General features: G+C 47.1%; 1 protein-coding gene across 10 annotated transcripts in view; it reads right to left on the bottom strand.

Annotated features, from left to right (window-relative positions):
• Positions 1-23,179, bottom strand: part of pcm1 (pericentriolar material 1) — a 239,363-nt gene that overhangs the window by 26,677 nt on the left and 189,507 nt on the right. For all 10 annotated transcript variants that reach the window (XM_085970813.1, XM_085970779.1, XM_085970788.1 and 7 more), the window contains 2 exons: positions 19,476-19,612; positions 11,349-11,483 (listed from right to left, as the gene is read on the bottom strand). In XM_085970813.1, the coding sequence (XP_085826939.1) occupies positions 11,349-11,483; positions 19,476-19,612 (272 nt within the window). The remainder of the gene's footprint in view (positions 1-11,348; positions 11,484-19,475; positions 19,613-23,179) is intronic.

Raw genomic sequence — 23,179 nt, 5'->3', positions numbered from 1 at the left:
TGATCACTGTTCTCTAAATGTTCCCCTACTGAAACGTGATCCACTTGACCCACCTCATTCCCCAGAACCAAATCCAGCAATGCCTCCTTCCTCGTTGGGCCGGAAACATACTGACCAAGAAAGTTCTCCTGAACACACTTTAGAAATACTTTCCCCTCTCTGTCCTTTACACTATTACTATCCCAGTCTATATTAAGATAGTTGAAGTCCCCCATTATCACTACTCTATAGTTCTTGCACCTCTCTGTAATTTCCCTGCAAATTTGTTCCCCTATATCCTTCCCACTATTAGCTGGCCTTTAGAATACACCTAGTAGTGTAATGGCATCTCTATTGTTTCTTAACTTTAACCAACTAGATTCTGTCCTTGACCCCGCCAGGACATCCTCTCTCTCCAGCACTAATATTCTCCTTAATTAATACTGCCACCCCACCTCCTTTCTTTCCTTCCCTCTTTCCTGAACACCTTATATCCAGGAATATTTAGCACCCAATCCTGCCTTTTTTTGAGCCAGGCCTCCGTTATCGCCATGGTATCATATTCCCATGTGGCTATTTGTGCCTGCAGCTCACCAACCTTATTTACCATGTTTCGTAGGTTTACATACATGTAAACCCATCATATACCTTCTTGTATTTTCTCTTAGTTTGACCCCACCTAATACCGTACTCTCTCTTACTCTAGTGCTAGCTGTATCTCCCACTATTTTGTGCACCATGTTTCTCCTTTCTAATGCTACATCCTGGTGCCCATCCCCCTGCCAAATTAGTTTAAACCCTCACCAACAGTACCAGCAACCCCACCCCTCCACCGCGAGGATATTGTTCCCGGCTCTGTTGAGGTGCAACCTGTCCAGCCTGTACAGGTCCCACCTCCCCCAGAACCAGTCCCAATGTCCCAGGAATCTAAAGCCATCCCTTCTGCACCATCTCTCCAGCTACACATTCATCTGCTCTATCCTCTTATTTCTATACTTACTCACGTGTGGCACCGGGCATAATCTGGAAATTACAACCTTTGAGGTCCTGCTTTTTAATCTCTTTCCTAGCTTCCTAAAATCTGCCTGCAGGGCCTCATCCCTCTTTTTACCTATGTCGCCAATACCAATATGGACTACAACCTCTGGCTGTTCACCCTCCCCCTTCAAAATGTTCTGCAGCCTCTCAGTGACATCCTTGACCCTGGCACCAGGGAGGCAATATACCATCCTGGAATCACATCGGCGGCCACAGAAACGCCTGTCTGTTCCCCTAACTATTGAATCCCCATCACTATTGCTTTCCCATTCTCCCTCCTCCCGCCCTGTACAGCTGAGCCACCCGTGGGGACTTGGCTCTGGCTATACTCCCCAGAAGAACCATACCCTCACCAGTACTGGTTGGAGAGCGAGATGCACTCAGGACTCCTGCACTACCTGCCTGGTCCTCCTTTTCTTTCTGCCGGTCACCCATTCCCTCTCTGCCTGCGCACTCTTAAGCTGCGGGGTGACCACCTCCTGAAACGTGCTATCCACGTAGCTCTCAGCATCACAGATGCACCGCAGTGATGCCAGCTGACAACACTTCTTGCACATGTGGTTGTCCAGGACACTGGAAGCATCCTTGATTTCCCATGTGGCACAAGATGTGCATTCCATGGAACCAAGGTGCCCTGCCATGCCTCTATTTAATAGACTATTAATTAACTTAGCAGAAATAAACTTAGAACTTTAAAAAAACTCGCCAGTTACTCACCAATCAGCTCCTTCCCTTGTGCTGACGTCACTTTAGGTTTTTTACTCTGACTTCACTCTTTCAAATTCTGCCTGTGTTGAGTTGCTCCCAGCTCCGCTCCGAGCTCTAGTTCTCCGCCTCTGGTCACGTGCCTCCTCTGCCGCGCTCTTTATCTTGCTCTCACTCCCAGCTCTGGTCCCGCTCGAGGGGGAATGAGTGACCGCCAGAAATCCAAGTTAACTCTTTTTGATCAGATGACACTTACGCAAGTGCTCAGTTACTATGGCCAGAATTTTAATGGGTAGGCGGGTTGGGAGAAGGGGAGGGGCTCCGGAGCAGTCGGAAAACCTGGGGGGAACAGGTTTCCCACAGGCCCTGCCAAATTTAACAGCAAGGCCTGATTTGCATGGGAAACCTCTGTTTCCCACCAGGAGCCAGCAAGATTGAGAGCCACAGAGGAGGGAGGGATTGCGTGGGGGCCATGGGGAGGCCGGAGGAGTGGAGGGGTTAGAGAACGATCGGCAGGTGGGAGGGTGGGGTGCTGTTGGCAAAGATCGGGGCCGGAGGAGCACGGGGGAGGCGAATCAAGAGGCCTAGCGGTTAACGAGCTGCCTTTTGGGAGCTGGTTAGCTGCCCATCCCCCATCCGTTAAAAGCAGAAGTGGGCAGGTTGTGGTTGGGATTCAGATTTTTAACTAACTTCCCACACGACCCCAACCCACCATTTTTCCTTAGGTTAAAATTCCCCCCAATGTCTCTGACGATGAATTCCAGTAACTTCCCCACAATTGATGTTAAACTGACAGGTCTGCAGTTACCTGGTTCCTCTCCTCATCCCTTCTTAAATAATGGAGTGACATTTGCAATTTTCCAATCTAAAGGCACAATTCCTGCATCCAGAGAGCTTTAGAAAATTGTGACTAATGCACCTGCAATTTCCTCATCTATTTCTTTTAATACCCTAGGGTGGAAATCATCATAGAATCATAGAAAGTTACAGCACGGAAGGAGGCCATTTCGGCCCATCGTGTCCGCGCCGGCCAACTAAGAGCTATCCAGCCTAATCCCACTTCCCAGCTCTTGGTCCGTAGCCCTGCAGGTTACAGCATCCCAAGTGCACATCCAAGTACTTTTTAAATGTGGTTAGGGTTTCTGCCTCTACCACCCTTTCAGGCAGTGAGTTCCAGACCCCCACAACCCTCTGGGTAAAGAAATTTCCCTTCAAATCCCCTCTAAACCTTCCACCAATTACTTTAAATCTGTGCCCCCTGGTTTTTGACCCCTCTGCTAAGGGAAATAGGTCCTTTCTAGCCACTTTATCTAGGCCCCTCATAATTTTATACACATCAAGTCCTGGAGATTTATTTATCTTAAGTTCCAATATTTTCTCCATTACCATTTTTTAAACCTATATTAAATCCATTAAGTTCCTCTCCTTAACTTATGTTCCGGTTCACTTGCACCACTGGTATTTTGTCCCTTTCCTCCACTGTGAAAACAGATACAAAGGGCTGGATTTTCCGCCTGGAGGCGGGATTGCGGCAGGTTAGGGGTCTGGCAGGTTCTGGACCCGCTCCGCACTAACGATTTTGAGTTGCTTGGGCTTATTAAGTCCGCTGTGCGCATTACCCGGCCCAATCAGTGGGTGCGGGTCTGCTGATCTCCTGTGATAACGCATTTGAAGCCGTTGTATTTAGGGGGGGCCATGCTCCCTTTGGCTTTCACTTACATTTTGATGCTCAAGTGCTGGTGGTTGCCGACCTGACAGCACATAGAACAAAGGCTGCTCCCCGTTTCAACGACAACTCCCTCCATGTACTTGTGGAGGGAGTAAGAGGGCGCAAGGGGGTACTGTTCCCTTCTGATGGAAGGAGGAAGCCTCCTCAGCACACCAAGGCAGCCTGGCTGTAAATAGCTGAGGAGTGGAGTGCAAGGTCTATATGTACACGCACCTGGGTCCAGTGCAGGAAGAGGTTCAATGATCTCCTGCGTTCAGCAAAAGAGTAGATGCAGTATAACGTGGATAAATGTGAAGTTATCCACTTTGGTAGGAAAAACAGAAAGGTAGAGTATTATTTAAATGGGGCTAGATTGGGAAATGCTGATGTACAAAGGGACCTGGGTGTCCTTGTACACCAGTCACTGAAAGCAAACATGCAGGTGCAGCAAGCAGTTAGGAAGGCAAATGGTATGTTGGCCTTCATTGTAAGAGGATTTGAGTACAGGAGCAAGGATGTCTTACTACAGTTGTACAGGGTCTTGGTGAGACCATACCTGGAGTACTGTGTGCAGTTTTGGTCTCCTTACCTAAGAAAGGATATACTAGCCATAGAGGGAGTGCAACGAAGGTTCACCAGACTGATTCTTGGGATGGCAGGACTGTCGTATGAGGAGAGATTGGGTCGACTAGACCTGTATTCACTAGAGTTTAGAAGAATGAGAGGGGATCTCATTGAAACGTATAAAATTCTGACAGGGCTAGACAGATTGGATGCAGAGGGGATGTTTCCCCTGGCTGGGGGGTCTAGAACGAGGGGTTACAGTCTCAGGATACGGGGTAGGACATTTAGGACTGAGATGAGGAGAAATTTCTTCACTCAGAGGGTGGTGAACCTGTGGGATTCTCTACCACAGAAGGCTGTTGAGGCCAAGTCACTGAATATATTTAAGAAGGAGATAGATAGATTTCTAGACACAAAAGGTATCAATGGGTATGGGGAGAGAGTGGGAATATGGTACTGAGATAGAGGATCAGCCATGATCATATTGAATGGCGGAGCAGGCTCGAAGGGCCGAATGGCCTACTCCTGCTCCTATTTTTCTATGTATAACAGCACACTTACCTTCATTCTGCTGTGCCTGTCTTCACATCCCCATCACTCTGCATTGCCAGCCATACTCCTGCACATCCTAACTCACCCCAACATCCCTTGCACCATCACCCATCCCTCTCTCCCCATGTACAGAATCACATCCCCATTTTACTATGCACCCCTCACACTCAATGTTATGCACTGACAACAACTAACAACTCATGGAGAGACGGGCTCAGTCGAACAACCTGGTGACAGAATTATTTTCTAACCATCTGATTTGGCAATCAGGAGTGACTCAAATAGGATCTGATGTTCATAGAAATTGCTAATCATGTGCACAATGGGATGCGTCTGCAACCTCCATATCACATGTCTAAATTATGTCTTTACTCTCCCACAGGACCATCAAGAGCCCCCCTCCCTACTGTCCAGGAGGAAGAGCAGGACTCCTCCTTAGGAGGAACCTCCGGCCTCTGAGGGAGCAGCGTCAGCACAGAGGAGCGCATCCTGCACCAGCGCACCTCGGTGGGTCTAACGCGAGATAGTGTTGTCACCTGATGTCTCACAACTCACAAGTGAGCAAGAGCAGATGGTGGAGACAAGGACAGCAGTGGAATGTTCTCGTCGGAGGCCGCAGGCCTCTCCTAGCTTTGCTGAGCTGTATGCAGACGTTGAGCCTCGGTGGCCATCCAGAGAGTGGTGCTGGAGCTTCAGGAGCAAGTGCAGGAGGCTCTGACTGGGTTAGCAACCACGGTCACTGCGAGTATGTAGAGAATGGAGGAGTCCATCTCAAAATACGAGCAGTGCCATGGAGCAGGCACTGACAAAAGGATGGCAACCTCCATGGAGGACATTAATCGCCAGACTCAGGAGAACATGGTGACACTTCTAAATAGATGGTCAGCTATGGAGGATAGAAGGGCATCTATCGAGGAGAGAAACCAGAGGTTCATGGACGTCCTTGTTATGAGGAATGTCAGCACAGACACAGGTCCTCATGGCCCCACTGATGTGCAGCAAGGTGCTCTCCAGCTACTTGCTGGCAGAGAAGTGTGGGTGGCCCATAAGAGGGATGGTGGTGGGAGGGGACATGGAAGTGGGGGCACCTTTCCAAGCGCTCACACTGCCATCCCATTGCCAATCCCTCAGTCAGAGCCCCAGATGCCTCCCCCAACAGAGATGGCCGAGTCTGCCCCTGCACAGCTGCAGGAAGCGCAGACTTTGGCGGGGACCTCACAGGCACCAAGACCAGAGGACGACCGCCAAAGGCATCTAAGCAGGCGCAGCAAAGAAGCAGGCTGCCTCTGCATCTGCTGAAGCCACAGGGGGAGCACCACGTAGAAGCACACGCAAGAGAAAGCGAACACAAATAGTCACAAGGGTGCTTTCATATAAATCAGTGTAACGTTTGTGTTCTTTTATTTTATTGTATTAAAGTAATGTCATGTGAATGTTTCAATGCGTTGCCCTATGTGTGCTCACAATTGGAAGTGGCACAGCAAGGGTGCCTTTCATCTGAAGCCATGGTGGTGAAAGTGCTAAGAATGCACAGTTCATTGTAGGGCTGCTCTATGGTGTGGAAGGGAGGTCATGCGAACCTTCATGTGGCAGCCACATGTCTGTGCTGCCTAAAGTTAGTTGAATCTGCCATGGATTAGGCCATCCCTTGCCCGACGGGCAGCAATGTGCTCGCGTGCTGGTCGCCCTGGGTCAGCTGTCTCCTCCAGGTGATCCTCATCTGCAGCCTCATTCGGCTTTTCCTCCTCCTCTGAAGAGGCTGTGCGCTCTGCGGCCTGTTCTTCAGGCAGCGTTAATCCCTGCTGCTGTGCGATGTTGTGTAGGGCACAGCAGACCACGATGATTCTCGAGACCCTGGCTGGTGTGTACTGTAGGGCTCCACCAGACCGGTCCAGGCATCTGAAACGCATTTTGAGCAACCCTATTGTTTGCTTAATTACACTTCTGGTGGAAATGTGGCTCTGATTGTAGCGCTCCTCAGACTAGTTTGATGGCCTCCTCATCGGCGTCATTAGCCACGTCTTCAGGGGAACGCCCTGGTCTCCAAGGAGCCATCCGCAAAGTTTGTTTGGCGGAGCAAAGAGCTGAGGCACAGAGGACTGACACAGGATGCAAGAGTCATGGCAGCTGCCAGGGTACTTGGCGCACACATGCATGATGCTTTTCCTGTAGTTACACACTAGCTGCACGTTAAGGGAGTGGAAGCCCTTGCGGTTCACAAATACTGCTGGGTTGTGATGGGGTGCCCTGATGGCCACATGGGTGCAGTCGATGACGCCCTGCACCCGTGGAAAGCCAGCCAGATTGACAAAGCCTAGCGCCCGCGCGGTAACACTTGCTTCATCAGTTGATGTAATTGGCAGACTTGGCAGAGAGGGCATCGGTAACCTGTGTGATGCGTCTGTGGGCGGCCGACTGGGAGATGCCGCTAATGTCTGCTGTTGATCCCTGGAAGAATCCTGACACAAAGAAGTTGAGGGTAGTGGTGACTTTGACAGCCACTGGTTAGGCGTGTCTACCCGCTCCTCTGGGCTGCAAGTCTTGGTCCAGCATTGTGTAGATGTCTGCGACTACCTCTTCCGAAAGTCTCAGCCTCCTTAGGCAGTGCTGCTCACTCATGTTGAGGAAGCTCATCCTCTGCTTGTAAACCCTGTGTTGGGGGTTATCTCCTGTGGTGCGGGCCAGCCTAGCGCTAACGGCTCTGCTCGGTGCAGCATCCAGCAGCTGAGGAGAAGGTTGGCGCTCTTGCTGTTGGTGCTGCTGCTGTCGCGGCTGATCCTCTTCCGATTCTGAGAACCAGGATGAGAGAGTATAAATGGCTCCCATTCTGCTGTTATATATGGCAGTTGAGGATGAGATGTTATCAGGAGTAAGTCAATGGGGAAGGAGCTTATTCCGAGGAGATAACAGTGCATGTAGAGTTCACAGCACACACTTACAACCTCAATACAGCTGAAAGGTGTCTTCCAAATCATGAATTCAGCAACTTCGACCATTTGAAAGTGAACTGATGTGAGAGGTTAGGTTTTATGCAGCAGTTGCAGCTGTGAACTATTCAGTTCGTTGGAAGACCCGACACACTCAGCTGGCGTGTTTGCCGAACGACGTGAAACACGTTGAAAAATCTGTGAAACTGGAATAAGCCTGGCAAAATAGCATTTAGCATTACCTTAAGTGCCTTTCCTGCCGCTTGGTGTCAGGTCTGGTCTGAAGGCGCAGACCCGACACTTCAGAAACTGGCGTGGAGGCGGGTTCCCAACCCGCCGTCAATTATTTTGAATTTAACACCTGCCCCGCCTCCGAACCCATCTTTGAGCGCCAGCAAAATCACGGCCGAAATACTCATTTAACAACTCTGCCATTTTCTTATTATCTATTAGTCTTGCCTGCATCTGTCTTTACTAGGTCCTCAATCCCCTTTACCACTTTCTTTTGCTTAATATATTTATAAAGCTTTTGCGGTTAGCTTGGCTAACCCTTGCAATATTTTTACATTCCTTTTTGTACCTCATTACTTTCTTTGCACCCCATTGTTGCTTTTTATAGCTCTCTCAGGCTGCTGGGATTTCCACTTTTCCTTGCATTTGAGTAAGCCTTTTCTTTTAGCTTGATGACTTCTCTTAACCTCATTTGTTGACGGTGGTTGCTTAACTACATAAGTGCAGCCTTTGTCTTTTAGGGGTATGTATTGGTTTTGTATCACACCAAATACTTCTATAAATACTTCCCATTGTTTGTCTGCTTCCTGCTATCACCCCGAACTGGAAATTTCATCAACTTTGCTTCAGATTTCCACCCCTCCCTTGCCTTCAACATGGTCCATCTCCGACTCTTCCCTTATCTGACTTCTCGATCTCAATTTCTGGGGATAGACCGTCAACCAATATCTACTATAAGCACACCGACTCCCACAGCTACCTTGATTACACTTCCTCCCACCCCGCTTCCTTTAAGGACTCTATTCCATTCTCCCAGTTTCTCCTGTTCTGGCGATGCCACTATCTACACCAGTGCTGCCGCTGGGTCTTACTTTTCCCAAACGGAGGATTTCCAGCCACCGTGGTTGACAGCGCTCTCAACGGTGTCCATCCCATTGTCCACACTTCTGCTCTCACCCCTTCTGTCCCTCCAAGACCCACGATAAGGTTCCCCTTATCCTCACCCTTTACCCCACCAGCCTCCACATTCATCAGATCATCCTCCGCCATCCCCAGCATGATGTCACCACCAAACACATCTTCCCCATCCCTTTTCAGCATTCCGAAGGGACCCTTCTCTCCGCAACATCCTGGCCCACTCTTCCATCACCCCCAACACCTACGCCACTTCCCACAGCACCTTCCCGTGCAACACCTGCCCTTTTACCTCCTCCCTTCCCACTGTCCAGGATCCCAAACACTCCTTCCAGGTGAAACAGCGATTTATTGCACTTCTTTCAATTTTAGTATACTGCATTCACTACTCACCAATGTTCCCTCTAATTTTTTTGTACTGAGCAGGCCACAAACTCCTTTGAGCATGATCTTTTTGTCAGTGGGCAAATTTTACAACAACTTTTACAACAACCATTTAAAAGCATTTTTACAAGTAATGCCATATTGCCACCTCAAATCATGAGACAATCAGACAAATTCTTAAAAATCATAAAATCAGTTGCTCTTTTTTGCTTTATAAACCTCATTAGTGGTGGCTTTATTTAATCTCTAACAAGTCACAGCTCTTACAAAAACTATATCACACGTGTCTTGTGTTAGAATTTGCACCATCAGGTGTTCCATCAAAGTTAATCATAACATCTCGGGGTCATTTTCCGATTAGGATATGCTAATATTGGAGATTAGTCGGGACAATGGAGTAGGACGATTCTCAATTCTCCCTCTCAAACTGAATATCAAATTTAATCATATTATTTGCAAGGTGTTCCCTTGCCATCAAATAGTTAACTAATTCTGGTTTGTTACTTTGCACCACATTCAGTATAGCCTGTTTCCATGTCAATTCTAAAATATATTGTTCTATAAAACTGTCCTGAACATATTCTAGAAATCCATTGCCTTTATTACTACTCCTTGGAAGACAAGAGTCTAAATGGGGTAGAGGCGCAAAGGGATCTAGGAATAGATTCACAAATCATTAAAAGTAGCAATGCAGATTAACAAAGCAATAAAGAGTGCAAACAAAGCACTGAGGTTCATTTCAAGAGGAATAGAATTCAAAAGCAGAGAAGTTATGTTAAACCTATATACAGTAGAACATTGGTTAGACCACATGTGCGGGAGTACTGTGCTGTTCTGGTCTCCATATTACACAAAGGATATAGAAGCACTGGAGAAAGTACAAAAAAGATTTACAAGGATGATACCAGAATGGAGATGGTACAACTATCAAGAAAGGCTGAACAGACTGTGGCCCTTTTCTCTAGAAAAGAGAAGACCTGATAAATGTGTTTAAAATTAGGAAGGGGTTCGGTAAGGTAGCAGTAGGGAAGATGTTTCCACTTGTGGAAGTCCAAAACTAGGGGCCATAAATATAAGATAGTCACTAATAAATCCAATAAGGAATTCAGGAGAAACTTCTTGACGCAGAGTGTTGAGAATGTGGAACTCGCTTCCGCATGGAGTGGTTGAGGCGATTAGCATAGATGCATTTAGGGGTAATCTAGATAGGTACAAGGGAAAAGGGAATAGAAGGCTTGCATTTATATAGCACCCTTCATGACCACTGGACGCCCCAAAGCGCTTTACAGCCAATGAAGTACTTTTTTGAAGTGTAGTCACTGTTATAATGTAGGAAACGCGGCAGCCAAGTTGCTCACAGCAAGTAACCACAAACAGCAATGTGATAATGACCAGATAATCTGCTTTTTAGTGATGTTGATTGAGGGATAAATATTGGCTAAGACACCGAGGATAACTCCCCTGCTCTTCTTCGAAATAGTGCCACAGGATCTTTTACGTCTATCTTTTACACAGACGGGGCCTCGGCTTAACATCTCATCCGAAAGACGGCACCTGACAGAGCAGCACTCCCTCAGTACTGCACTGGAGTGTCAGCCTAGATTTTTGTGCTCAGGTTTTTGGAGTAGGACTTGAACCCAAAACCTTCTGACTCAAAGGCGAGGGTGCTACCAACTGAGCCATGGCTGACACAAGTAAGGTGGGAGGATGTGCATGTGGAGCATTAACACCGGCATAGACCTGTTTCTGTGCAGTAAAAGTCTATGTAATTCTATGTATTTATATATCCCCCACTACTATCAGAGATCCGTAGACAGCTCCCATCAGAGGTTTGCATCCTTTGCTATTCCTTAACCCATACTGTTTCCCAATCATCCTTATTGAAATCCTTTCTTGCTACTCACAGTAATTGTGTCTTTTATCAATATTGCTGCTCCCCTCCTTTCCTAATTTCCCTGTCCTTTCTAAAGATCCTATAGCCTGGAATATTTAGCTCCCAAGCATGCCCAGCTTGTAGCCAGGTCTCTGTAATGGCTGCTACAACATGGCCTCATAAGCTGAATTTCTGTTTCTAACTCAATTGTTTTATTTCTTGTGTTACGTGCATTCGTGTACAGAACTCTTATCTGGGTAACTATCTTCACTTTGCCCATATGTTCTGCTGGTCTTTTACTCACACTTTGGCTTGAAGTGTGGAAAATCCCCTCCCAATACCAATTAATGCACTAGCACGCCCAGAAGCAAAGAAACTCAGCTGATAATTTCAACATCAGGGCCTTATGTTAATTTTATTTCAAAAATATTTTAACACAAATTAATATTTAATGTGCTAGTAAAGTCCAAACCTGGAGTATGGCACCAAGTTGTTTATGAAAGAACTTGACAAATTCCTTGCTTTCATCATTCTGCTGTGTAAGAGCGAGGACCATGCGTCCAATCGCAGTTAATAACTGTGGGGAGCACACATCATCCATGTGTTCCTGAAAAAAATCAATCAGAAGTAGAACAAAACTTAAATTTGCATTTTTGATAATTAGGTGCATGGTTAGTTCTTCATTCTTTGGCCAGGGTTCAAGCTTCATGCACAGATCAGCATCATCTAAATCAGGGTAGAATAAATGAAATTCTACACTTGTGTAAACACACAGCCTTTTCTCAACTTTACAAGGCTGATGTTTCCCCCTGGTGAACAAAGAGTTACTGTTGACCTAAAGACAGAAAGAACTCAAGGTCATCAATCTTCCATGGTCTTCTTCATTCTTCTCCCAGGAATTCACCTGGCACCAGATCATATTCTAAGAAAATCACATAAAAGGACTCACGTTAAAAGTAGTTTTCAATGCCAGGTGACATTTTGTAACATGACTTTCCGCTCTTGTGCCGTATGAAACACCTGTTTATGTAAGCATCACTTTATTTTGGCCAACTCTATACTAGAATAAGTACACATTCACTCTCTAGAACGCCTAAGGTGGAAGTGCGGGAGCACGTTCTTTACAAAGAATGAAGAAAACCCCATCAAAGCAAGTTATCTTTCTTTCTTCATTCAGCATCTTTGCCAGCCCATTGGAGACCTATTAAGTAGTATCCAAGAAAAGGAGGGGCTCTTGGGGGAGCAAGAAGACTCCAGCTACCAGAGTAGATCAGCAAAAGGCTGCTTCATCCATCGCAGTAAGTCCAAATAGTGATGCGTGGTGATAAAGTGTGGCTTGTGCCAAGTAACAATATTGTAGATATTGTTAAAAGGTGATACTAACGGAGGATGCACTGATTAGACGGTTTCTCAGGAAAGACTGGTTCTCCCTTGGACTCTGGGCTGTAAGCTGCAAATAACTGTCAGGTCTGAAAGAGGAATTTGATATAATCTACAGGGAAAAAAAAAATCATACCCTACAAGGAAACGCTATAGAGGAAATGGCCTTCCAGCTTGGATGTAGAAGGTGGTGTTTAAATTAAAGGATCACGAGTTCCTGTCCTAAATGAAATGGGACACGGTTTCCAACAGGAAACAGTGTGTGTAGCAGGATTTTAGATTAATCAAAGCTGATCAACAACCACTGCTTGGATCTAACAAACTGAAAACACAGCAACCATGAGTAGTCTTATAATGTATATATCAATTAGAATATTTGTGTAAGGTTCACAAGGATTAATGTCCCAATTTGGACAAGACGTGGCCTCTCAGTATTTAATTGCCAGGTGGCTCTTAAGAAGCAAGATACCAGGGAAGGTTTTCCAAACTTAATGCAAGAGGGTTATGGAAGATAAACTCTGAAAAGATGAACATGGATGGAGATACTATTAAGGTTATGGTGCTTTTGTTCAAAACTATGGCTTTCCTCTTTTTCCCTTGATTAATCCACCTGGAAGTGGGTAAAAAAAGTGAAACAGCGATTGTCCAGTCTTGTGAACAGATCCATTATTGCTTTCAAGGTCAAGTCAATTTTGGGGACCAGTTTAAATGTAGAATTTTAATTCTTGGGGATGAACTGCCAATCAACAAGGAGCATCAGGTGCTTTATCACGCACCATGGTTAGATACTGCGTTGAGTGGCATCCCAAGAATAAGGCACCAGCTGGGCAGAGGTATTGGGGGAGAAATTCGGTATCGCCCCATTTAGGGCGTAAGTATCGGCTGGGCGCGAAATTTTGCGCCCGGCGCAAATTATCGCCACCTACTGCTAAATTGGCCTCCTTCGCCCCAGGAGGTGATTGGAGCGCTAAAACAGGTGCTGCACGACTGTCTTAAGGCGCTAAGCCGGAGGAGCGAGGTGCTACCTCCGAGGGCGGGCACAGCGCAGGTGCTGATGTCAGTTAGTGATTGCACACAGACACGCTGGCGCCGGTCAGCTCTTAAAGGGGAGGGTCGGTCTTAAATTGCAGTCACACCCTGCGCACTGGAGCCCTGAATCTCGGCCTGGACAGGCCTGTTGCCACATACTTAAGCCAAGGATCATGGAGAGGGCCAGGGAGCGAGCGCAGTGGTTCAGCGAGGGGGCCTTGGAGGCTCTGGTTGGCGCGGTGGAGTGCAGGCGATCTCTCCTGTACCCGGACAGTGGCAGGAGGCCGCTGCCCAGCGACTATCGAAAAGCTTGGAGGGAGGTGGCTCACAGAGTGACCTCCAGCAGCATGGTGCCTAGGATCCCTGCGCAATGCAGGAAGAAGTTCAACGATCTCACTCGGGTCGTCAGGGTGAGTGCCTTTTTCAGAATCCTCTTCATCCCTGCATCTCGACCTCACTTGATTGGCCAAAGGGTCCTGAAAGCCCCAATGCCCAGCACTCATACAACACCTATGGCCCTTTCAAAAAACTCACACATTCAGCACTTTGCACACTAAGGGTTATTCGACCATGGGAGGCATTGCAGCCAAGATCAGGGCTGCACACTGTACTCAGACCCCGTCCTTTCTCTTGCAGGGCAAGCTGGCGCATAATAGGAGGCAGCAGCAACAGACCGGGGGAGGCCGGCCTCACCTTCAAGCCCTGACCGATCTGGAGCAGCGAGTCCAACGGATTATGGCAGGCCGGATGCTTGGCCCCGTCGCCACTGGAGATGCCGACCCCGTTATGGACAGCAATGGTAAGGTCATCACCTTTTTGACCTCGCTCCTTCCACTTGTTCCTCACACCAGCATCCTTTGCCACTTTCGAGCCAAATCAGTACATCGCTGCACTCATGCCTCCCTTGCTGCCACCCTGTCCTCACGCTAAAGCCACTCTTGTACCTCCCTGCTTTCAGATGCTGATTCACCAGGTGAGGAGGCGGGCCCTCAAGCTGTCACTGTGAGTGAATCTGAAGGCGACGAGGAGGAGGAACCCGGACCATCAGTGCCACCCTCAGCCGAGGCAGCCCATGGCCATAATGGAGACACGCCTTCCCTGGAGGGGAGCAGGGGGGAATGGTCTGAGGAGGGTGAAGCTCCGGGGCCCAGCGGGCTGCAGCAACGCGAGGGGGGTAGGGAAGCTCGGGGGCCTTCTCCCCGGAGGGAGAGTATGGCATCGAGTCCTACTACAGTGAGCGCAGAAGAGGTGCGGCTCCTCGCTGAAATGAGCGCCCAGGCGGAGCACAGGCACACTGAGCTCATGGCTGCAGTGGCAAGGATGCCAGATTCCATTGAGTCACTGGCAAGGAGTGTCCAGGACTTCGGCGCAGCACAGGCAAAGATTGTCCAGGACTTCGGCGCAGCACAGGCGGCTGCCACGCAATTGCTAAGTGCTGCAATGCAGTCAGTGGCTGGTCTCATGCAGACGCAGATTGAGGCCACACGAGCACTGACTGCTGCCACCCTTGCTGGATCGGGCAGGATTCCCCGGGGCCCTCACCACGCCGCAGCAGGCCAGCAATCTGTGCTCCAGCAGATTGCTCCACATGCTACAGTGCTGCCCCGTGGGAGTGCCAGTGTGTCGGCCGAACAGGGAGTTGCTGTCCTCTCTCAGGATGACAGCATTCCTGCTGCCAGCACGGTCACTTCTCCATTGCAGCTGCCACCACCTGCAGGACAGACTGCTGCCGCCCATACAGAGTTGGAGCAGTCAGCAGCCGGGCCCTCCAGGCCCAGAGCTGGTCCAGGCCGTCCCTCAAGGGCATCTGCAGTCTCAGTTTCTGACACTCAGCAGCCTTCCCCCAGCCTTGCTGCAGCCACTGGGGTCCCATTACAGAGGAGCTGCAGGGTGGGAAGGGGCCAATCTCGCAAGCGAAGCAGATCACCCTCGAAGGGCAAAAAGTAGGAGGTGTGGCAAAATGTTGTTAATTGTTTTATTGAAGGCCGAGGATCGTGGTCATATTTTTGTTACTGTTTTGGTCATTGTCTCCAGGTTGTGAGAGCCAGTTATGTGACTGACTTTTTTTTTGTGGTTTCTTTCTATTACTTTGTCATGCGGAAAGGGTACACAGTTTGTGAAATAAAGAAGTGTCTTTATTCAGAATGTGCATGTTTGCTCTTTGAACTAATTGTTGCCATGACCAGCTTAGGGGTTGCGACACGGTTCCATTCAGGTTCTTTGAATGGCAGAAGCCATTCCCTCAGAGGGGGCCAGAAGCGACTTGCTATAAGCCGCTGACGGACGGCCCTTGCACTTTGTGCCTCCCTCCAGTCTTGGTGCTCCTTCTCCCCTGCTGGTGCTCCAATGTCTGGTGGCATTGGCTGGGTCCCGAGGATTGCCAGGTTATGCAGCATGCAGCACACAGCAACGAAGTGGGAGACTAGCTCAGGTGAGTACTGAAGGGCTCCTCCGGAATGGTCCAGACAGCGGAACCGTTGCTTGAGCACGCCGATTGTGTGCTCAACGATGTTCCTGGTAGCTTGATGGCTCTCATTGTATCGTTCTTCAGCAGGGGTGTTGGGCAAACAGAGTGGGGTCATCAGCCAGGTGCACAGACGGATAGCCCTTGTCCCCAAGAAGCCAGCCCCCTGGGTGAGCCAGGGCCTCGAAAAGGTCTGCCACAGAAGTCTGGCGCAGGATGAAGGCGTCGTGGCTGCTGCCTGGAAAGTGGGCATTGACAGCGAGTTATCAGCTGTCTGTGGTCACAGACCAACTGGACGTTCAACGACTGGAACCCCTTTCGGTTGCGGAAATCCTCGGCATTCTCTTGCGGCGCCCGCAAAGCCACATGCGCGCAGTCAATGGCGCCCTGCACCATGGGGAAGCCCGCTATTCTTGCAAAGCCCATTGTGCGTTCTTGCTGCTTGTCCGGGGTCATGGGGAAGGAGATGTACAGGAAACTTTGTTATACCTGGCACCGAGCTGTTGCCGATCTATCAAAACTGCCAGACATACCAGTGTTAATGTTGAAGCATACGGAGGTTTTCATCTCCGTATCTGACAACAAACACTGTTGCTTAGCAACAGCTTCAGTCAGCCCGTACCTTGGAAGCGTCTCTGTAGCTTAGCAACAGCTTCAGAGAGGCTTTCCAGAGCCTGACTGTTGGAAAAAAAAGCCACAAGAAGAAAAAAAACCTAACAAAACGGCTCCTGATTTCTGCCGGTAGATCAAGGTTTCCGGACATACAACCTCCGGATAAACCGAAGTCTCCTGTACTGTCGTCTCCTTTTAAAGAGGGCATTCGTGACTTGATGGATGCAGCAATGCACCGCGAACTGGGAGATATTGGCAATGTCCCCAGTAGCGGATTGAAAGAAGCCAGTGGCATAGAAGTTGAGAGCCACTGTTACCTTCACTGCCACCGACAGACGTCCTGCTCCTCAGTTGAGGCTGCAGATCTGGCTGAAGCAGGTGGCAGAGCTCAGTGACCACCTCCTTGCTGAATCGCAGCCTCCGAAAACACTGCTCCTCAGACATATTGATGTATGAGAACTGTTGGCGGAAAACCCTGGGAGCGTAAGGTCTCGTGTGCCGACGCCTGTTGGCCCTCCTCCGTCTGGCCATGATTGCCACTCTCTGCGCCCTCTCAATGTAATGGAGAAGCACGACGTTCCCATCCATTGCAGCCCCCATAGTATGTGGCCACTCAAAGTTATGCCGGTGAAAAAGCAAAGCAATTACAAAGTTCTGGTCAGAAGCCAAAAGTACCTCAGCGAGCATTGACTCAATGCAGAAATCTCTCTCCCTTTGCCTCTCTGCAAATCTCTCTCGCTCGCTCTCTCTGAAGGAGTGGTCCAAAAATGGCTACCACAAAGCAGCCAGGAAGAGCCCCCTTTAAATAGCACCCCCCCAGCGACTGGGAACTGTTCCAGTCGACCTGTCGTTGGGAGAGACAGGCGGAAAGGAGGGGGGCGCCACTGGATTTCCAGTTCGGGGCGCCCCAAGGGCGTTGCACTCTGAAATGACGTCAGGATCTGTGTGCGCAGCTGAGCGGGTGTTGCGGTTTAGTGCCGCCGCTAAATGTCCACTCAATTTCGCGAGAGGCGCAGGTATCGCCGCGCCCTGGCGCTAGCTGGTTCGCGCCCCACTTATCGCCCTCTTAAGGCGTTAACGGCTGGCGCAACCAACTGAATTTCTCCCCCATTGTGTCTTAGCAAAGGAAATTAAGGGTAAAGTTGAAAGGGATCTTGGAGTATTAGACAACTCAGCGCTAAACATGTCCAACCACTGCAGAGCAAGAATGAAAGTAAATAGAATGCTGAACCATGTACCCAAATGAGTAGCGTGCAACTCGAAAGATGCCAGGCTAAAAATGTACCGTACGCTATGGTCAGACTGCACCATGAGTATTACATCCAGTTTTTGTCACTGAAACGCAGAAAACACATTGAAGCCCTGGAGATAGCACAGATGAGACATGGTGCATATCTGTAGCATCAGAGGGGTGAATTGCAACAAAAAACACAAGAATGGGCAATTCAACCTTCAAAGCTGACAACGAAGGAGACTTCACAGTGATATAGCAATCAATCAGCATAAAGGTAAATATGGATGATTTTGTCAAGATAAAATGTGACAGTGGAAAAGGGGATAACCTTTCAAACTAGTGAAAGGCAAATTTGGGTTGGGTGTCAGGAGGTTCTTCACATCAATAGTGATATGAACATACAAAAAAAGACAGGAAATACCAGCTGGTTCATCAAGCCTCTCCCATTCTCACTGGTGTGCACACCATTAAACCTATCCCACCACACAGTCAGGCAATCTCCTCGGAGAAGGCAAAAACATGTGGAATGAACTTCTGGGTAGGGTAGTGGAAGCAAAAAATCAGGATGGAGAAATAGTTCTCGAGATGGATGAGCTGAAATGGGTCTTCCTCATCATATCTATCTTGCAAATGGATGCATCAATTCATTCTGATATTTCAACATTTTGAAAAACAGGAAATAATCATGCGAGAAATGGCTGTCTAGAAAAAGTATTGTGTTAAACACACTAATCTCAATTTTGAATGATTTTGTCCAGTATGGAAACCGGACCGACATTCCAATGCACGCACAAACCTTTCATACTGTGTGGGAACAGGATACAACTTGCCGGATCATCATTTGCTACCAGCACGCATCAAAGTTAAAATGTCTCAAAAGGAGATTGTCCCTTTGTGTAGTTCCCCATAATGTGATCTGGTGTGAGCTTAATTCCAGCTGTGTGTGGAGGATGCCACAAGAAGAAATTTCAGCGTATGAAAAACGCAAGTGCAGATTGAACTAGGAATAGGGTGGTGTAAATAAGGAGGTTAAGCTTAAAACACTTATGCTAATGCAAGGAGCATTAGGAATAGAGGTATACACAACTAGTCCAAGTACTGACATCATAACAAGGATACTGGAAGCATAAGATGGTAAATAGGTCAAGGTAAGTGGTACAGAATTTAAGACAAGTTGCCAGAACAATACAGGTAGAAATTATAATGCACCAAAAGTGCTGTTCGTGGATAATGATCATTGAAAAGATGTACAAATCTTAATGTAGGTACTGGTATCAAACGGAGGCCAATGTATTGACTGAAAAGGTTCATTCAACAAGCTTACCTTGAAAAAACAGCTCTCCAAAATTGAAAATAAATGCAGAAATTGATTTTTAAAAAAAAAATTAAAATGTAGTTGAAAACTCAATTTTAAACATTAAATAACGTTAACAACTGGTTAAAACATTTTTCTAATATAATTGCAACAGAACAAACTGCTGCTGGCAACAGTAGGAGATGACCTGAGGTGTATTACCAGATGAAACTGTATGTAAGCAGGGAATGACCAAGTACTCATGTGCACTAAACACAAAAGGAACAATATCACAATGGTTACTCCAGATTGGATAGTGTCCTATTCACTTATATGTGGAGCATGAATGAATGAAGTTTTATTAGTACAGAATTGTGCTGGAATAAAATGAATGCTTTCTCGCAGCTTACTAAATCTCACATTTCCAATTACATAATTTATATATTCACAACACTAGAAACTGTATTAGGAATGATCTAAATTCATGAATTGTGTGTTAAAAGTGGAGGATAAAACTCTATAAATAAATGAACACTTCATTAATATTATATGTGTTTCACTGTTGACAATAGCACTTGCCGCTCACCTTCAGAAATGGGATTACTTCTGTCATGATGGCCTTTATTTGCTTGTCCAGTTGTTGTGTGTCTATGCGAGGGCAAGTAACATCAGAAGCATCAGTAATGTGATCTATCGTACAGCTATTCCCAGCTGGATACCCACCTGAATTTATAGTGAAAGAAAAAAAGGTATATATATGTATAAATAAATGATTTAGATTTTAGACCTCTATCAGATCTCCTCTAAGTCTTCCCTTTCTAAAGAAAAAAGCCCCAACCTGTTCAATCTTCCTCAGTAGCTGTAATCCCTCAGTTCTGGTACCATTCTTGTAAATCTTACTTGCACTTTCTCCAGTGCTTCTATGTCCTTTTTACAGCAGAGACCAGAACTGTGCACAGTACTCGAAGTGACAAGGCTCCTATACAAGTTTAGCATAATTTCACTACTTTTGAATTCTATACCCCTAGAAATAAATCCCAGTGCTTTGTTAGCATTTTTAATTGCTTGGTGGCCTGCAATACTGCTTTTAATGATTTGTTCACCGGTATCCCTTGATCCCTTTGTTCATGTACCCCTTTCAGTTTCTTATTTTCTAAGAAATAAAATAATTTGCATTTATATAGTGCCTTTAATGTAGTAAAACATCCCAAGGCGCTTCACAGGAGCGTTATTACACAAAATTTGACACCAAGCCACATAAGGAGAGATTAGGGCACAGAGGTAGGTTTTAAAGAGCGCCTTGAAGGAGGAAAGAGAAAGAGAGGCGGAGGGGTATAAGGAGCGAATTCCAGAACTTAGGGCCTAGTCAGCTGAAGGCACGGCCACCGATGCTGGAGCGATTAAAATTGGGGAAGGTAAGGTAGAATTGGAAGAGTGCAGATACCTCTGAGGGTTGTAGGGCTGGAGGAGGTTACAGAGATAGGGAGCGATGAGGCCATGGAGTGATCTGAAAACAATGAGAATTTTAAAAATCGAGGCATTGCTTAACTGGGAGTCAATGTAAGTCAGCGAGCACAGGGGTGAAGGGTGAATGGGATTTGGTGCAAGTTAGGATACAGGCAGCAGAGTTTTGGATGACCGCAAATTTATGGAGGGTGGAAGATGGGAGACTGGCCAGGAGAGCATTGGAATAGTCAAGTCTAGAGGTAACAAAGGCATGGATGTGTGTTTCAGCAGCAGATGAGTTGAGGTATGGGCAGAGACGGGCGATGTTACAGAGGTGGAAATAGGCAGTCTTCGTGATGACGCGGATAAGTGGTTAGAAGCTCATCTCGGGGTCCAATATGACACCAAGGTTGCGAACAGTCTGGTTCAGCCTCGGACAGTGGCCAGGAAGAGGGTCGGAGTTGGTGGCTAGGGAACGGAGTTTGTTGCGGGGACTGAAGACAATCGTTCGGTCTTCCCAATATTTAGTTGGAGGAAATTTCTGTGCATCCAGTACTGGATGTCAGACAAGCAGTCAGACAATTTAGAGAGAGTGGAGGGGTCAAGAGAGGTGGTAGTGAGGTAGAGCTTGGTGTGTTCAGTATACATGTGGAAGCTGATGCTGTGTTTTCGGATGATGTCGCCGAGGGGCTTTGGTGTTGCCAATATTGAGCTGAAGAAGGTTCTGCCTTATCCAGGACTTGATGTCCAGACAGTGGACTACTAAGTTAAATCAAGGATGGCAGCAAGGACAGAGCTGAGTGTCATTGATGCAAATATGGAAGCTCATTTTATATTTATGGAAGAAATCACTGAGTGGCACTGTCTTCATTTGTTTAATATTCACACAGGAACAGGAAAAGGCCATTTAGCCCCTTGAGCCTGTTCTGCCATTCAATGAGATGATGGCTGATCTGTGACCTATCTCCATATACCCACTTTTGCCCCACATCCCTCAATACCTTTGGTTAACAAAAATCTATCAATCCCAGATTTAAAATTAACAATTGATCTAGCAACAATTGCTGTTTGCGGAAGAGAGTTCCAAACTTCTACCATCCTTTCGATGTAGAAGTGTTTCCTAACTTCACTCCTGAAAGGCCTGGCTCTGATATTCAGACTATGCCCCCTAGTCCTAGTCTAACCAACCAGTGGAAAGAAGTGTGTCTCTATCTAGTTTCCCTTAATATCTTGAAATCTTCGATCAAATCACCCCTTAACCTTCTAAATTCCAAGGAATACAACCCGTTTGTGTAATCGCTCCTCGTAATTTAACCCTTGGTGTCCGGGTATCATTCTGGTAAATCTACGCTGCATTCCCTCCAAGGCCAATATATCCTTCCTATGATGTGGTGCCCAGAACTGCTCTCAGTACTCCAGATGTGGTCTAACCAGGGCTTTGTATAGCTGTCGCATAACTTCTACCCCCTTGTATTCTAGTCCTCTAGTTAAAAAGGCCAGAATTCCATTAGCCTTTTGGATTATCTTCTGTAAGAACATAAGAAATAGGGGCAGGAGTAGGCCAATCGGCTCCTCGAGCCTGCTCCGCCATTCAATAAGATCATGGCTGATCTGATCCTAACCGCCAATCCACTATCACAGAACCATCTCCTGAATCTAACAGAATTAGACACATGAAATAGGAGCAGGATCAGGCTACACGGCCCCTGGGCCCACTCCGCTACCCACAGGGCCATGACCGATCCGAACCTAGACTCATGTCCAAATTCCTGCCCGCTCCCCGTAACCCTTAATTCCCTTTACTTCTAGGAAACTGTCTATTTCTGTTTTAAATTTATGTAATGATGTAGCTTCTACAGCTTTTTGGGGCAGCATATTCCATGGACCTACCACCCTCTGAGTGAAGTAGTTCCTTCTCATCTCAGTTTTGAAAGAGCAGCCCCTTATTCTAAGACTATGCCCCCTAGTTCTAGTTTCACCCATCATCGGGAACATCTTCCCCGCATCCACCCGATCCAACCCCTTCACAATCTTATATGTTTCAATAAGATCGCCTCTCATTCTTCTGAACTCCAATGAGTAGAGTCCCAATCTACTCAACCTCTCCTCATATGTCCATCCCCTCATCCCCGGGATTAACCGAGTGAACCTTCTTTGTACTGACTCGAGAGCAAGTATGTCCTTTCTTAAGTATGGACACCAAAACTGTATGCAGTATTCCAGATGCGGCCTCACCAATACCTTGCACAACTGAAGCAATACCTCCCTATTTTTATATTCTATCCCCCTAGCAATGAAAGCCAACATTCCATTGGCCTTCTTAATCACTTGCTGCACCTGCATACTAACCTTTTGAGTTTCGTGCACCAGGACCCCCAGATCCCTTTGTACTACAGTACTTTCCAGTTTCTTGCCATTAAGATAATAACTTGCTCTACGATTTTTCCTGCCAAAGTGCATAACCTCACACTTTCCAGTATTGTATTCCATCTGCCAAATCTCTGCCCACTTACTTAGCCTGTCGATGTCCCCTTGCAGGTTTTTTATGTCCTCCTCACTCACTACTTTCCCTCCCATCTTAGTATCATCTGCAAACTTTGATATGTTACACTCGGTCCCCTCCTCCAAATCGTCGAGAACATTGTAATGATCTATGTACCTGGATCCCAAGTCTCTTTGGACCTCTACTGTTTCTATCTTTCCACTATTTAGAATGTAGTCTGTTCGATCCTTTTTAGGTCCAAAGTGGATGACCTCACATTTGCCTACATTGAAATCCATCTGCCCATTCCCTTATCTATTAATAGCTCTTTGTAATTTTAGGCTTCCATCTACACTGCTCAC

This window comes from Somniosus microcephalus, chromosome 2, assembly GCF_052327205.1.
Source record: "Somniosus microcephalus isolate GS21.2 chromosome 2, FLI_Smic_1.0, whole genome shotgun sequence".
NCBI lineage: Eukaryota > Metazoa > Chordata > Chondrichthyes > Squaliformes > Somniosidae > Somniosus > Somniosus microcephalus.
The sequence above is the reverse complement of the archived record's forward strand: the minus strand, read 5'-3'. Positions and strand labels throughout refer to the sequence as shown.